Raw genomic sequence first — 17,385 nt, 5'->3', positions numbered from 1 at the left:
AGCTAAGGGCACACCGCACCGTACGTGCAAATACGTGCTGTCTACGTGCCAAAACGTGGGCTATCTTTTTGTATCCGTAAGTGGTAAGTACCGCCTCCGTACGAAGTCGCAGGGAATCCGACGGATTTTGGAGCACGCAGACACGCAGTAAAACTTTGCGAGCAGGCAGAACTGTGCCATCGGGCTGCGGATTCGCCCCCACCCCGTACGAGTCGGTACGGGCGACGCGCCCTGTACAGCCTGAACGTTTTCAGAAATACGTTGCGGACGTGGCCTAAAAAAAACAACAAAAAAACGTACGGACAAATTGCACGTACGGCGTGTTGTGACCTTAGTTTAACTTAATTCCATGTGAAAGACGCTTTGAACTCCTAACTTTAGAATTCGTCTAGTACATGGTCTGAATTTCATTTTTGTTTCCTTTTCATTTGTATTGCCCGGTGGTTTCATTCGGTTATAGCAAAGGACCAGGCGTTATGACACCATATACACCTCGGGGCGGGTCATTAACCCTTGATTTAACTAAAACTTATTATCATCAAAATGAATACAAGAGATGCCGGTTTGCTTGTGAAATGATATATTGTGTACACATAAAAGAGGTGCATTTTTTATATTTCAACAAAGTCCGTGACAGCATTAGTAAACTATCACCAAGGCGCTATGCTACCAACCTTCTGTCTTTGCCTTCGTTTGTCAGAATCTTTAGATCATTTGGAAAAAAATAACAGGGAATCACACGACACACAAGTTATTGGACATGACCCACTGCAATCGCCGGTACAGATGTAGACGTGTCGATGTAGTCATAAGGTTTGGACTAGTTTTGGTATGCGACAGTTTTGACCTATCAAATGTGCAGATTCGGTGGACATAAGCGTTTTTGTTCACACAACCAGTTTTTTCTCACCTGCATGACGTTTCGATCTATGACATCTTTCTCAGAGCTTCTAACTGGAGTTCTGGTTCTCGCCGCTATATGTAGCCGATGTAGGTGGCGCTTTTGAGGCGAGAACACTATCCCAAACGTGGCTGAGCTTTTACCCCCCCCCCCCCCCCTCATCCCGGTTCATCATACAGACAAACATCGATACGCCAGCAGGTGAGAGAAAAACTGGTTGTGTAAAAGAAAACTCGTATGTCCTATGATCTACCAACCTGATGAAATTATTTCCGTGCAGCTTCAGTATCCTCACCACACATACCATACTGTTAACAGTTCGTGGTCAGGAATGTACTGTTATTACTGACTGTCAGGAGCGCCTAACAGCGGGCATGACGGGTATCTCATAGGCGGGAAGTCAAATGCTTTAGTTTGGCGTCTTTGTTTGAGTAACTGACTTAACGTGAAGAGTTATAGCGAATGGTCATTTCATACTTAACAGAGCTTTCTGAGAATCAACAATAACGGTATATATAATATGTCTTCTGGAAACTCTTGAATGATATGTTCAGTTAAGATCTTCAGACAGCACAATTGATCTCAACGCTAAAACAGACATCTTAGAAACACCTTCTCTCTAAAACTACGTGAACAAACATCTTTGTGCTTCTGTGCGAAAGTGGTCGCTCTTGTACGTTAAGTACCTTAAGTCTTTCCGATCATTTTTCTGATATCACATCGGCCAATACCAGGCTTTATTTTCTAAGAAAATCTGTATTTTTAAACCATTTTTTCCATAGAGGAAGTGCCATTCCCCATGTCTACTCTCACCCTGAAGTTTCCCCCTGGTATGTAAACATGATAGTCAGGTGCGAGGTGTGTGAAAGTAGGAACCATGTTCCATTGTCGACCTCCACTAGTCAAGGCTGGGTCCAATACCGGTCTAATCAGCTAGAGGTCTCTCTTTCCTGGTCCTGCACCGTACTGGGCCGAGTATCCGCTCACTGGCCCTGCACGGCGTTGAGGAGCCTGTGTAGCCAGGCGGTCCGCTCGCGGTCTGTGAAGGCTTTACTGTGGTCGGAAGTGACGTCAACATCGGTGATCTGACGCTTGCTGGTACCGGAAGCTGGGGGGGGGGCAATAATGATACAGATATAAACCCGTTTCGAATAAATCATCGAATAAAACTACCAACCAACACATTCATATGGACACAACCAAACATACAGGTATGGACGCTGTGATGCATGTTGTCAGTACACACACACACATGCACACACTCAACCCACACATAGATACATGCTCGCGTACACATTCAAACACACGCACACATACACTCACACACACACTCACACATACACACACACACGCACACACATGAACACACACACGCACACACGCACTCAGATCCACATGCACACACAGGCACACACACACATATAAACACACAAACACACAGACACACAGACACACACGCACACACATAAACACACACACGCACACACGCACTCAGATCCACATGCACACACAGACACACGCACACATACACACACACATACACGCACGCACACACACACACACACGCACACACATACACACACTCGCACACACACACACACACACGCGCCTCTCACCTTCCACGATCTCGTCCACCAGTGAGGAGATCCAGGCTTGGCGGGCCCTGTCCACCAGGTCCCGGCTGCGCTCCTCCGTCATGGTCCGGTCCGTGATCTGCCGCTTGCTGGGCCTGAGGGGTAACGGAGGAAACGGTCAGTAGTGGTGACAGACGGTCAGCAGGCCGTTATGTACTGCTGCACAGACCTTGGACAGTCTGTATAGCTAGCTCCATAATATTGATGGCAATGTATAATGAATGGAGACCAGTTAGTACATGAAGTACAGGTCACAACAAGTCAAAACATGTATACATATAAGTATCACAAATCTAGTCTTACACAGAAGTTCGGCATCTTCTTGCTTTTTGGTAAAGGTGAAAATGTAAGACTGCCTGGGTTTAGCTATGGTCGGTTTGTCAAAACGCACGAGGAATATATACTTGTCAGTATTCTATTGGTCAAAATGGTCAACAGACATCAATAAACACTGTTGAGCTTACCGCTGTGGAAATGAGATGCTGGGATCTGCAGTTACCAGATATCTCAACAGGTGGCGCCGCCAAGCAGTCCTCGTGTCGTGGGCCAGTCTGTGGTCCGCCATCGTGTCGATGCCTGACCGCTTACTGTTGGCACCTGGCAGAAAACGGGTCATATGGATCAAATATCGATCATCATGATCATCTTCAGGGAAAAGCAGGATTATAGATGCATATGAACATTTTGTCCTATATTCTGTCACATGAGATCTAGAATTCATTTATCTGTTTGAACTTGGAAACATGTGAGTAGTCCCTTAGCTTCAACAATAGACCTTGGTTATTTTCAAGGAATATGTGGAAAATGCCTGCTTCTGACTGACCTTGTGAAAGACGGGTTGCATTACTCACAAGAAATGTCTTGTTGCCATCTTTAATTTTTTCGTCTAAGAAATATCTGGGCAATCAGCATAATGTCTGTACCCGACGCGGTCTTAAGACGATTTGTCAAAAATTAAAGACGATGTGATGTCTTCAAGTCTCGACGCGGGCATTATTTCTCAGACAAATTGTCCTTTAAGACGTCCCCCTGATTAAGGGGATTATTCAGGGCATTCCCGGAAGAGCCAGCGCACAATTACGGGAATCTGCAAACTGACGTGACACGGCGCGGCCGGAAAGTCAGTGTGACATAGTCACTAGTCAGAGCTGGCTGACTCGGCCGGACAGGGTTTATAGAATATACAATTCTGTCAGGGCTACAAATGGCATATAAGCAGTTCTAATTGTATTTCTGTATGTTAAATTCATGCCCACACCATTCCTTTTTTTTACAGGCACACCCTATTTTAGCTACTCCGCTGTAGTTTCGGAACTTCATCCAGTTGCCTTACTTTGCGTATCTAGTCCACTGGTAGTGCAGAGTGTTCCCATAACTTATTCTGAGTACTCGAACGCGTATAAATCAGTCTGTTGTCCCCTTTTTAAAACGTATTTGGTGATTCAACAAAGGGGATTACCGCTCATTCCCGGAAGAGACAACTCACAATTACGGGAATTTGCAAACTGACTCCATATCTGTTCCTACATTTTCAATGTCACAAAGAAACAAGAAGAAGTCGAATTCACGTAGTAAAATTCATTGCATATATTTCGTGTATCTTTTGTTGCGAACCCACACTGTGTATGTATGTACAATAAAGGTCTTCATTCATTCATTATTCTTGGGACTAAACTGAGTTTTACCTACCTTCGGGTAGGAGAATCTCGTCCACCAGAGCGGTGAGCCACGCCTGGCGGGCCCGGCTGATCATGTCGCGGGTTCTCTCCTCTGTCATCGTGACGTCAGTGATGCTCCTCCTGGGGACATGGAGAGGAGAAGTTACGGACTGATCTGTTAGCATGGTTAGGAGAAGTTACTTACCGATATGTGAGCATTCTTGGGAGAAGTTACTTACTGATCTGGGAACAAGGTTGGGAGAAGTTACTTACTGATCTGGGAGCATGGTTGGGAGAAGACTCCCTTAGCGATCTGGGAACAAAGTTGGGAGAAGTTCTCTACCGATCTGGGAACATGGTTGGGAGTAGTTATCAACTGGCGTTCAATAAGAGAAGTCATCTACTGGTGCGATTATCATAAAAACTAAATATGTCATCGTCCAGTTCTTTGTGCTCCTCCCGGGCGCACTGTTTGGAGAAGTTACTGGTGTGCTTCTCACAATACGCTACTGGAGACAATGTTAAGGCAAAAACTATAGATTGATAGTTTGATAAGGTAAGTATAATGTAAACGTGTGAGACAGTTTTGTCTGAAATAAAATAGTGAAGAAAAGGTTTATACTGATGAGTTGATTACCTCCAACAGATCCCTAGACGCGGTTCGGATTAGGTATCTTATGATTTTGTGGCACGGAAATTAAAGCTTCATTAGGATCATCACAAACAAATTATAGTCCAAGCAGCACAGCAATGATTGAGTTCCTCTTGAGACGTTTTCCTTATTATCCTCCTAATTCACAATGTTGTCCTGGTAATGGTGTTATACAAAGCAAGATTTTCGCAAGGTAGGTGTAATAAATATTCACTAGCTTCACGTTTTACGCTCCCGTGGTGTTTTGTAGTGCTGGTATTGTAAATGCAGAAATGTTCGCGTTGGTTTTATGTTCGCGGTTTTCGGTGAACTTAAAATCACCGCGAACATTTATCCATTATAGTATGTGACTACAGTCTATGAACGCTGCCGCGAAATTAAAACCACCGCGAAAAGTCCATTTTCCCGCTACCGCGAAATTAAATGCATTTACATTATATTTTGATATTCTTTCCGTTCCGCTTCCAACCACATGGCATATCCACCCCCGTGCCGAGTCCATTTTCAAGCTCCTATCTAACTGGACCAGAAAACCCCTGGGATAGCATTACCATCTGATGAGTGTCATCCTGGTCTCTCAGTGGACCCGACTAAGTGTTACCGGAAAATATCAAAATACGGCTTGGGCGGCAGTTATACTTTTATAATCCATCAAGTAAATTATAATCAGCTCGGCATTAAAGTGGTGCTTTTTGTGCTCTTTGTTTACCTTTTGTTTGTTTCAAACATTACTTCATGAGAAGCTTTTTATTGAGATCACGCGGGAGGAAAGGGTTGTGGTATTGTGATTTAAAACTCTAAAACAACATGTTCATCATTTTCCTCTGGACATTGTCAGTATTTTAATAAGATAAGTTGGACCGGCCGGCTCTGAGAGGAAGGGGAGTACTAGCGAAAGAAAGTGATATCGCTAAGAGTGGCCATTATACACATCTTCTCTACAAAGACATGGTGATGGTCCTCATGACGACTCAGTTCTAACTACCCACACAATTTCCGCCCAAGTGCAGATTCTATACAGTGACGCAATGGGCTCTCGTACCAGGTAAAGCCGAACGAACTAGACTGGAAGGTAAAGGCCGTTGGTCCCTCAACATGACTGTAAGGCACTGATGAAGCTTGAGTACAAAGTGCTAACCACCTGGATTCAGCCGATGGGCTACTTCCATTTAACGTTCTTAGAGTGGCCTAACAGATTATCTTCTAAACACCTGTGCACTTTCTCTCTTGTGCGAAGAACTAACAACCAAGACCGCGAACTCTTAGGACATGGATAGGGAACTTTCAGTACTAATTGACCACATGGTTTACGCCCAGATGCTGGCTCATTATATGTCTATAGAGAAGCGGCATAGTTACTCTGTTGTGGACCTTTGTACTCCTCTATGCGGAGTTTTGCCAGTGATAAAGGTAAAGGACGCTTTCGTCGCTAGGAGCTTAAGACGGTGGGTAGGAACTTTAAGACAAAGTAACCGCATGGCTTAAGCTCAGGTGCTGGACCCGCTAAGTGTTCTTAACTCGGCTTTAGACGAAATCTTTCCACGAGAACTTCCTGGCTGCGTGGGCTGAAACTCCCCACCCGCATTACCTCCGTCCACTGCGGGTAAACCGTTTAATTACCGGTAATACCGAGTAACTGGGTCACAGGAAACCACTTTATTTGCAGCATGAAAGGGCGCGGGGGCACCAGACACACGGGAGTCTCGGTAGGCCAAACGGTTCCTTGCCAGCGGTTTTTATATAATCGCCGCACGGGAGGACGTCCCAGTAGGCATAATCTTTGCCACCGGTTTAGAACTTTTTTCACTGACAAAAAAGAAAACAATTCTTCTTCTAACATCACAAAATCCACAAATAATAGAAAAGGTGCGATCTTTTGTCTTCCACTGTCTTCGAAAATGGAGTCGAATCCAATAACCTAGGAAAGAGCAAGAATTTGCAATAAACTTTACTATAATCGCCGTGAGGATTTGGTCGCGACCGGTAAAAATGATGTTTGGACATAAAACAAGATGTTCGGTTGCCAAGTGGAAAGGGATAAAAAGGCGTTTTTAAGAGTTAAACTGATTTTCAGTAATCCTTTGGTAGACCTTTGACGACGAAAATCTAACGTTTGTCCACGTGAATAAGTACGGATAGTTCTGGAAGTGTTAATGGACAAACAAAGATGATATTTCCATCAGTGAGTGGACTCTGAAAGGACTTTGATTCACTTTTAAGTGGATTAGAAAAGTTGCTTGTGTGCTAGTAACAAATTCTAAAGTAAATATGTGTTTGTCGTTGTTCCTTTGTGACATTTATGCAGGGATTTACGTAATAAACTCAAGGCGTGCATAATGGACTAGCTAAATCCGAAGGGTGTTCGTTCTAAGCCTTTTATCTTTAATTATGATTCTGATATTGGTTCTGTGATGCAGACAGCTGATGTCGTGACTGTACGGTGTACAACAATGAGGTTTCTAGTTATCGATATTTGAATAGCATAGAATCATATTCCGTATGCAATTAGATAAATCATGTATTGTTCGTCTATCCGTACGTTTACTCATGTGCATGAAAGATTTCATTAGTCGTGGTAAGTATAAATTTCTTGTATTCTTTTACGTCTGCTTTATCGCCATGACTTATAGATAGCTTGTAAGAGCATAACGTACTGTAGATTTAAAACAGAGGAAAACAACAGTAAACGGTTCCAGGATACAGCCGAGCAGTATGGAGAACATTGTGAGATGGAGACTAATTCTTGTGCCAATATTTTTCCCCGGTTTATTTTAATGCGAAGTGTTTTTCCTTCGCGCTTCCCAGAAATAACAATTTAATTCCAAGAAAAAATCCCCACTGTCCTGTTTGCTACTTAACTAACGTCAATATTTTCGGCCTCAGGCCGCGGTTTGTGTTGTATTAACCTACTTTTTAAACTGCTTTAGTGATTGGGACTCAACATGATGGGAATTACATTGTTGCCTTGGGAATATGACGGGTTCCACTATTTGTAACAGTGGCACCAGGTATGATGTGATTTGTGTTACAATTTTAAGACTTTATATCCGTGCACAAAATAAAGCGCTTACCAACAAGCTTTCGATCAGTCCTCTGATCCTTCTCAAGTTGAAGTGAACCAAAACCTAAGTCATAGATCTTGATAATGATCAGAGGACTGATCGAAAGCTTTTTGGTAAGAGCTTTACTTTGTACACGGTTATAAAGTCTTAAAATTGTAACATAATGATGACTACCGTCAGAGATGAACTTACATTGAAGTATAGTTTGTTGTTGTTGACAAAATAACTACATGGTACTAAATTTGTATTGTATCATTACGTCAGTAGATATCCGCATTGAAGGGAGACCCTGTCGGAAAACTGCATATGGAAGATAATGTAAATCCACATATATAATTACAATGAAAATGATTAAATGAAAAAATCGCGATGAGAGACCAAATTTTTCATTGATCATTGAAATAAGTCCAAGATTAATCACAGATCATTCATAACTTGCCAGACGACCAGCGGACTGTCTGTCAAATTTGGACGTCCCACTCTACACAGTGTAATCTATGACTATTCTCTTCGCTTTAATACTACCATTTATAAGGCGACAATGCCGGATACGCATCGCCTACCGTACACAGGGTGACACTGAAGGGTTAGATAGACTCCGTGATCACAATATTAGCCCACCACTTTCGTCCAATATCCGGCATCACAAGACTGTTGACATTTCCCATCAGCAGAGCGAAAGAACAGGTAGTTTGCGTCAAGCGTTGTTTGGTATCCGTCAGAACGTTACTGGAGCGTTCGCAAATCCGAAGGGCAACACTCTACTCAAACAAACCCAAGGGCACTCCTTACTGACAAAGAGCAAATAGCAATAACAGAAAATGCTGATTGAATGTAGATGAATCGATGCTTACCGTGTAAGAGGCTTCTGGTTGGCTGTAGGGAGACCGGCTGATGACGTCACCTTCGTTAGGATTACCATGGCAACCAACAGTACGTTGGCGGCGAGGTACAGGTGGTGCAATCTGCGACAAAGTTTGACAAGACATATTTCGTTAAAAAGGTTCTCTCAATGCATGCTAGCATGAAAATAAAATAAGATAGTCGTATGACAGGGCGTATTAAAGGATAAAGGATCCCTTGCATCCTGTACAATTGAGTCAACATATATTCAGTACAGAAGTATTAGCATCGCTGTGCAATCTGCGGTAAAATATATTTTGGCAAAATATTTTTTGGGGGGCAAAATATATTTTTGTATAAGTTTTGTAAAGAAATATGCATAATAGTATATAAAGGAGAGTATGAAAGGGTTTGCAAGTGAGTCAAAATATACCCAATACGGACGTAGCAGTGCCCGTATGACATGAATGTACAAAAACTATAGACCTGCCGGCAAACGGAGATAAATGAGATTAAGTGACACCACATCAAGGGCAGCTCGGCAACACGGTATGTCAACAGCGCCCGGCCCGAGCCGAGGAAGAAGGGAGGATTGATGATATTTGTAGGGAAATTTAACGGCCAATATTTACTGCGATGATTAACATAGACTAACCCGTCAGGCGAAGCTGTGGTACTGTCTTCCTGTTTACAAATGCGCGCCTGGAACGAAGCTTTCAGCAAGGGTAAAGCTGGTCCGAAACACAGCACGCACTCGCTGTTACTGTTAAAGGGCGCCCTCTCCCACCACGAAAAACAACAAACACGTGTCCTTGATGAACGTTTTGTGCATTTATCAGCCCATTATCGGGGCTTTTGTCCGTATCATCGGCCCAACAGAAACATATTTTACTAGCTGCCTAAGACTAAGTTTGTATAGACTGACAGTAAAAGTAGTCGTAAGTAGACTGACTGACGTTAGTAGTAGTCGTCGTAAGTAGACTGATGACTGACAGCAGTTGTACTGTAGTAGTCGTCGTAAGTAGACTAAATGACAGAAGTTGTGGTAATCATAGGAACACTGACTGACAGTAGTAGAAGAAGTCGTAAGTAGACTATATGACAGTTTTAGTAGTAGTCGTAAGTAGACTGAATGACAGTAGTAGAATTAGTCGTAAGTAGACTGAATGACAGAAGAAGGGGTAGTCGTAAGTAGACTGTATCAAGTAGTAGATCTAGAAGTCGTAAGTAGACTAAATGACAGTAGTAGTAGTATTCGTATGTAGCCTGACTGACAGTATCAGCAGTAGTGGTCGTAAGTCAGCTCGCTGCAGGGCGGTTGTCATATATGACATTAACAAGGCCTGTAGAGCCGCCTTACAGATTTACCGGCCCAAAGTCCACTTCTTCGCCTGTTGCTTTGTAAATGATGAATCTTGATAATATTTCATCAGAAGTCTAAATCCTTTAGCAGATTGAAATCTCCAGGGAAATATCCAGAAAACGTTCCGAGGCCATGTCGATTTGATTATGTGGATGACATCACATCAATTTTCGACGGTTTGCAGCAGTTTTCAACCATACTGAAAATCGTACAAAGCAGCCAGAAAATCGAGCTAGTGAATGCTGTACATTTTAGAATATATAGGAAAAAGATTTACTTATGTCATAGACGCCAACGTCAAAAGACAAGTGACGTGAGAAAGTAATATGAAAGAAAAAACTTGAAAAAGTCTATTCGTTCGGTATTCTGTGTTAATTCATTTGTTCAACCACCAAGATCTGATAATGTAATGAAGGCAAACCTTTTTTTGCCAAACCGTTTTTTAAACTTCACACGCTTTCCTCAGCTTTTGGGTTCTCAAGCGATGTCATACATGTAAGGAAATCAACACGGCCTAAGCAGTCGCTAGGCGCCGCAGGGATCATCGGACAATCCGGCGGCGGAGACCCGCGGCCAGCGCTCTGGTCTGATCACGTTATGGGAAATTGATGTGATTATCATAAAGTACGGATAGTTTTCCTAATCTTATTTATTGTTGATGTTACCGTCGCCACTAATGCTAGGCCACATTTCAAAACCTGGGCCCGGCCAGGCTATTTGCTGTAACAGAAATAAATCATAAAAAATGCTCGAATTCTGCTCATAACTAAAGTGTTTGAAAATGTTTTGCGTGTTTCGTTGGCTTTTATATAATACGGTTCGTTCCGGGCCCCGTCTGGAAATGTGACCTAAGCATAAAGCGAAGGAGAGGATCCAGAATGCCATGCCTCTAGCAGGGACAGAATGTGGGAAAAGAGTCGCTCATGATAACTTGTTTCAAATGGTCAAATGAAAACCAATGTGTCGAAATCATTGTTGTTCTTGAATGAATTTTGTTGCAAGGATTTACAGAAAGTGCCAACCTGACACAAACGGAATGGTTAAACTTGTTAAAGCCGCCCTTGCACCGATTACAGCGATTACCGAAGACAAGTGATGACAATGCTTTTCGTTCTGAGAATCTTCTGTTCACCAAGACAAGTCTGCGGCTGTAAAGAAACGTAAAGTTAAATGCTGGGACTTACCGCGGCATCAGTAGCGATGTGTAGTCTATAGGGCTGAGCTGCTGGTGGCTTCTGCGCTTCTTCTCAGGTTCTTCTCTGAGATCGGGTCCTCCTCCGTGTCGTGTGTCTCAGGGAAGTGTCAGAACAGGCCGGTGGAAGGTGCTTTTATACCAGGTGTGGATGGGACCGCTGACGTTACAGAAGTAGGCGGAACAGTTCTGAAGGACCGGCTGACGTGGGACCTTATTTGCATATCGTGACAGTAGTCTTGTGGGGATGGTTGAGTGTGGGAGGGAAGATTGCTTGGCTACCGACATCTTCGTCATCGTTACGTTCACCCTCTGCAGCTTCCGTGTCGTCTTCAGCATCGTCATGGATATGTCGGATGTTGACCCGGGAAGCTTGGTGTACCTTACAACTCTCGTCTCTTTCTCCATCATCAGTATTGGTCCCTCGGATAGGACATTAAATGGACGTCCCGTGTTTGGGGAGAGACACACTCCACGTACGTTAAAGAACCCCCACACGTGCGATAGTGCAAATTTTTACGTCTAAAATTGATTCTTTACAAATCACCCGGACTCCAGGAAGAATAGTGACATATCAGTCACTAATATAATGGATATCTCTGTATCAAACCAAACCTAGCTTACCCCACACATCCTTGTCTCCATCGGTGTTCCTAACTGAATCTATCCTTATCAGGTCTACAGTTCACTTTCCATGGAGGTCACGAGGTCATGGCAGCCCAGTGAAACGGAGGGTGTACAGCAGGTCTCGAGACCAGTTTGTATTAGATTTGTTACCGCGTTGTTCTCATTTGTATTGTCTTATGCACGTCTTTCTGTCCAGGGGTTTGAGCGGAGAAAGCGCAAAGTAACTGGACTTAGCTCACATCAATTGCAATACACAGTACCGAATTCAGAATAAAGAAATGGACAAATTTCAAGCAACGAGATTGCTGTTTGCTGTAATCGCCTTTCTTTATGGACTTAGGTCTCGTTTCGGAGGGGCATGTCGACATCTTGTATCAAGTGGATTATTGTGTGCTCAGTTTGTGTACTTTAGAGCAGAGTGTGCTCCGGTGACCTTAACCCCAGGTGGTCATGCCCTCAAACGACATTTTGACCCTCGTCAGACAGAGCCAGTCATTCTCCACAGCTTTGTAGGTTTATCAGGTCATTTGGTACTCGTCAGCTAGACAGACAGGTTGTCTGTGAGGCCCAGTTTTTATCCAGTCACTTCATTGATTGTCAGGCTATAAAACAGAAAGATCCTGAATTTCCATCACAATAAGCAGTTCAATGAATGGTAGCACGGCAACCTGAGGTTTAAGCAATGAAAGGTTCCTAATAACAGTGAGTATTTACTTTTTTTATTTCTAATTTTGAATTTCGACAATTAGACGCAGGTTAACGGGAACAGAACGATTCTGACTGTCCATCACAATAAGCAGTTCAATGAACGGTAGCAGGGTAACCTGAGGTTTAAGCAATCATGAAAGGTTTCAAATAGTAGTGAGTATTTACTTTTTTATTTCTACAATTAGACGTAGGTTGGCGGGGCTATTGGATCAGTTTATCACACCTGACGTCGGTTGTTCTGACGTCTGACGACCTGTGATCTCTTCCTACTCATCCCCAAAGTACGTCCTGTCGGCAGGTTGGATTTGTAGTTTGTTATTAGAACATAAGCAAAAATTTAGGAGTGACGCACGGGCTTACTTACGGGCTCACTTAAGATGTAAGGTGGGTAAAAAGGGATGTAAGTCATTTCTCCTTGAAGTAAAGTGCTGCCCGGCTTTTCTAACGTCTTAAGCGAACTAAAGAAGCGGTCTTAAGGGTCTAGCTATTATCCAATTACTTAGTAATTAACGTGCGAGTATTTTTAATCTACAGAGACATAAATTGGTTGTTAAAAGATGAAGATCCTCACATCTTACCTGTACTAATGTTTGTGACGCACGTGCCGTTATATCCACCTGCAGGCAGGTTTCTAGCCAGGTCAGATGTGCGCATCGCTTGATGTTCGCGACTGTTCGGGGATGAGGAACCAAAGTCAGGCGTGCGTTGATGGCCGTTTTTTAAAACTTCATCCTAGCTTTCGCACATCAAATATACCATACATGTACGTCAAATTACTTAAACGTAACTGATGCTGGTTCTCACCGTTAGTCAATAAAAGTTCACACACACACACACACACACACACACACACACACACACAAACACACACAAACACTCACACACTCGCACATACACGTACACACACACACACACACACACACACATGCACACTAACACGCACACATACACAAACACACAACACATAGATACATACACATTGATAGGTTATAGAGTAGTTTTCTCTTCGCTTGTTCTTCTTGTTGGGATGCTAGAGGCCAGTCGGACACTCATTGCACTGTAACTGTGCGTGTAAGCCTAGTTAGTGTCTGGTAGCCATTTTTGTTCGCCTGAGGCAATTTGTCGACAATTACTTTAATTAAGGAAACCTTTCCCCTCATTTGCCGCTCTCCTCGGTTATCCCTTAATCAGGGCCGGTATTGATTTTGCAGTGACCCGTGACTGATCGGTGACATGGTACACGGTACCTCCGCTCAGGGCAGTCTGACCAGCGGATAGGCTGTAATAAGTCTGCTGGGGAGGATAACCTGACTTAGTCCTCACCCGCGGTCTCACATCACCCCCTTCCCCACCTGCTGGGGAGGATAAACTGACTTATTCCACACCCGCTGTCTAACCCCCCCCCCCCCCCCCCACAAAAACACACGCACGCACACACAAATACAGTAGCGAAAGCCGGTATGTCAAGTCTGCAAAAGTTCCATTTCTAAACTTAGACTCCTCCATTGGTATTATACTACCACACTCTTTCTAAAACAAACTGAGTGATAAACAGAGAAAAACAGTGCTATACAGTCTGACTACCCCTACGGCCATTAGCTACGGGACTGAGTGATCGTGTGGGTGAAACAGACAAAGCATCATGTGCCATTTTTAAAGCTTTTGGTATGACTCGGTCGGGGTCACGACGTACCGAATACAAGGCGAACACTCGTTCTACGTTTTAATTGCATCGGTCTAGTAAATTCATGTGTTCAGTATGACCCATTTATTCCCATTTATTCACAGTTGCCGTTTGGTGTAGCACTTAAGAGCTTAGTCAAAGTCGATACAACACAGCAACAGTTCTCAAATTTCACTCTCTAAATCACCTGGAAGAACTGCATAATACCAGGCAGTAGGCCCAAATGGGGGATTACGTTCTTGAAGGGCCTGATTCTTCTTCTCTTGACGGCGTTCCAGCCAAATGGTCGGCTACTTCGTTATGATAAAGGCCCGAATGTTCAGGGAAAATATATCATGTACATATAATATCCATGAGGAGTGGAAACCATTATTTATTGACTCGACCTCTCTGGCGCTTATGCACCAATCTTTGGGCCTGATTCGCATGTCTCAGTGAAGATACCGTGATTCATTAGCAAACATTATGGGCATTTCATACTTATACATATATATAAGTTGGTTAAAGGTGAATATTACTATACATAAATAAAGTGATGCTGATGAAATGTAGAGGAGGAATGATGTCAAAAGAAATACATTTTAAATTTCACACCTTCCAAACATGTGGTTTTGGTAGAAAAGACATGTTATTGATGTCAATAAAACATGGATGGTATTACTAAAGAAACTTCTTTGCATCATCAATGATGCAAGATGAAACAGGGGATTTACAGACGCCCTTAATGTCAAACAAAGGTGACGTCTCTGATCTGCTGTTTACGGATTTTTGGACAGCACACGTCCGGATGGAGGTGACAATAAACAGGTCCAGATGATTGTACTTAGCGGATGACATCCCCCTACATCTACGTGATCCTTCTAACGCACTGCCGCGTGGTGAATGATCAAACACTAATCTGGTAAATGGGTTCTGCAGGGTGCTCGGTAACGCTTTGCTGCTGTTGCTCATCAAAGTCCAGGTTTTACCCCGCGCGGTTTCTACTGTTTCAGCCGCGCTGCGTACGCTGCCATTGCCACGTAGGCACGAGGTGCTAAGGTGCAACAGCAGCTACCTAAAGGTGGACTCTCAGTGCACTTGGGGCACCGGTGCGTCACTGAGGAGTTCGTAGATGACTCAACGAATTTCAGCGATAAAGAACAAATTTTCTTCCGTTTTGTGTATTTTGTTGTCTTCTAAGTTATACTTTTACGTATCACGCAATATCTAAATCACAAAACATTGCGAAAGCAACAAAATAGTGCCGCAGTGAACGAACCCCGCAGTGCCGCACCAGTGTCCCAAGTGCAGTGAGAGTCAACCTTAACAGGGCAAGTTGGGTGTGGTACAACACCCTCTACTTAGCAGGGCACGTTAGCTATGGTGCAACATCAGCTAACGGACTGTAGGCAGAGCCGCTTTTATGATCGATACCAGCTACTTAACAGCAGGGTAATATTAGCTTCATAGTTAGATTTTGCACTGGATTTGGGTTACATTTGCACCGGATTAGAGAGTGTCAAGAAAAACCCATAGACCAAACCCATCTCACGGGTCTTGCTCTAAATTTGTATCAGCGTTTTTACCAGACACAGTAGACTGCTGTTTACAAAAGCTGGACTGCAGTCAGATACAGTGGGGATCTGCCTCCACCGGTAATTTCTTCCTCTTAGTCAGGCCGAATTGGGTCATCCATTCAGCCGCAGTGGAGTCGGTGGGAACGTCAGTTGAATGAGGTTCATGTGCCGACAGGAAGCTGCTTTAGTGCTTTATGGGTTCCTAAGTCCGTGAGCTATAGCTGCCCGATCCCCGGGGACCGCCGGAGTAGCATATGTGGTTAATCATGGTTCTGTCTAGAGCTGTATCTCATGTATGACGTCCAAATCCTACAGATACAGACACTTCTACATCTGTCTCCTGTCGTCAGGAATCAGTTCGCAATCACGGAAAGTGGGAGTAGGAAAAGCGCCAATTCTATAACTGCCTTTGATCGTTTGGGGGGGCTGAGACAATGTGGCGATGCAATTAAGTCTCACTCATTCAAACAGTGCAACATACACGGGGCAATAAACTGTATAAGGGAAATTCAATCATGGCTTTTTTGAGGCCGTGGTTTGTTCCCCACCGTGTCTAGGGCACAGTAAGAGAAAGGGGAGCCAACCGCCTTTTATCCCCATAATCGAAGGCAGCTATTATTGCAGGTTTATTGCATAATACAAGTCCAGAAATGGCAGCCGCGGCTGAATTGATTCATTTTAGCGACGCCTGATGGGCGAGCTTAATAGTTTATTTTTGTTGGATTGAGTAAAGAGTCTTGTGGAAGTGGCTCTTTCAAAGAGCACAGCGGCGGTGGCATGTCAGAGGATTCAAATCTAAGTAGGGGGGGACACTATTTTGCAAAAATGCAGTTTTTGATGAAATACGCCCCTAGAAATATGGAGACGGTCCATATGAATATGAAAATGTAAAAATTTTGTAAATCTTTAATTGCTAACCCCCCTGTACATGCCCCCTGAAGTTTTTAAGTTGACAATGTACTAAACTAGTATAACGCTATACTACCAAACACGCTTAATGCCTTAGAAATTGTACTTTGGCATCCTTGGCAGAATATTTGACTTCAGGAGAGATCATTGTGGATATCTGAACCTCCAAATGTATTTCCCATGCAAATATGGACTCTTCCAAATAACCCCAATGGCAAAAATGGACTGATCCAAACTCAAAATTGGACAAAACGGGCTACAGGTACATTATAGTATAGTCTGTAGTCATTTCTACCAATTTTTACACTCAATCTCACAGAGGCAGTTAGCCTTGTAGGATTTTAAAACGCCAGTGGTACTCAAATACTCTGCAAAGCAGATTTTTTTGTATCGAAACGGGCCATTGTTTTGAGTATCACAAGTTTTCACATACTGAATCAGGTCCAGGTTCAGGTCCGGACCTCTGGACCTGAACCAGACCTGCATGAACCTGAATTTCCTGTACCGTTTACTCACCACTATTAGGCCCCCTGTAGTTACTAACTTACATGTAACTTATGTTTTATCCTAAGACAGAATAAATAATTATGCATGTA

At 43.4% G+C, this 17,385-nt stretch overlaps 2 protein-coding genes and 1 long non-coding RNA gene across 3 annotated transcripts in view; 1 reads left to right on the top strand and 2 right to left on the bottom strand.

Annotated features, from left to right (window-relative positions):
* The window catches only part of LOC118413013, a 711,153-nt gene that overhangs the window by 584,910 nt on the left and 108,858 nt on the right, over nt 1-17,385 (bottom strand). The gene's annotated exons all lie outside the window — the stretch shown is intronic.
* Nucleotides 1-17,385, top strand: part of LOC118414515 — a 660,232-nt gene that overhangs the window by 573,396 nt on the left and 69,451 nt on the right. The gene's annotated exons all lie outside the window — the stretch shown is intronic.
* LOC118414499 lies at nt 1,107-11,444 on the bottom strand. Its single transcript, XM_035818586.1, has 6 exons — nt 11,298-11,444; nt 8,762-8,872; nt 4,225-4,334; nt 3,000-3,132; nt 2,518-2,630; nt 1,107-2,009 (listed from the first exon to the last, which is right to left on the bottom strand). The coding sequence occupies exons 1-6, from the start codon at nt 11,303-11,305 to the stop codon at nt 1,885-1,887; spliced, it is 600 nt and encodes a 199-aa protein (XP_035674479.1). The 5' UTR covers nt 11,306-11,444; the 3' UTR covers nt 1,107-1,884.

The sequence above is a fragment of the Branchiostoma floridae genome, chromosome 4 (assembly GCF_000003815.2).
Source record: "Branchiostoma floridae strain S238N-H82 chromosome 4, Bfl_VNyyK, whole genome shotgun sequence".
NCBI lineage: Eukaryota > Metazoa > Chordata > Leptocardii > Amphioxiformes > Branchiostomatidae > Branchiostoma > Branchiostoma floridae.
The sequence above is the reverse complement of the archived record's forward strand: the minus strand, read 5'-3'. Positions and strand labels throughout refer to the sequence as shown.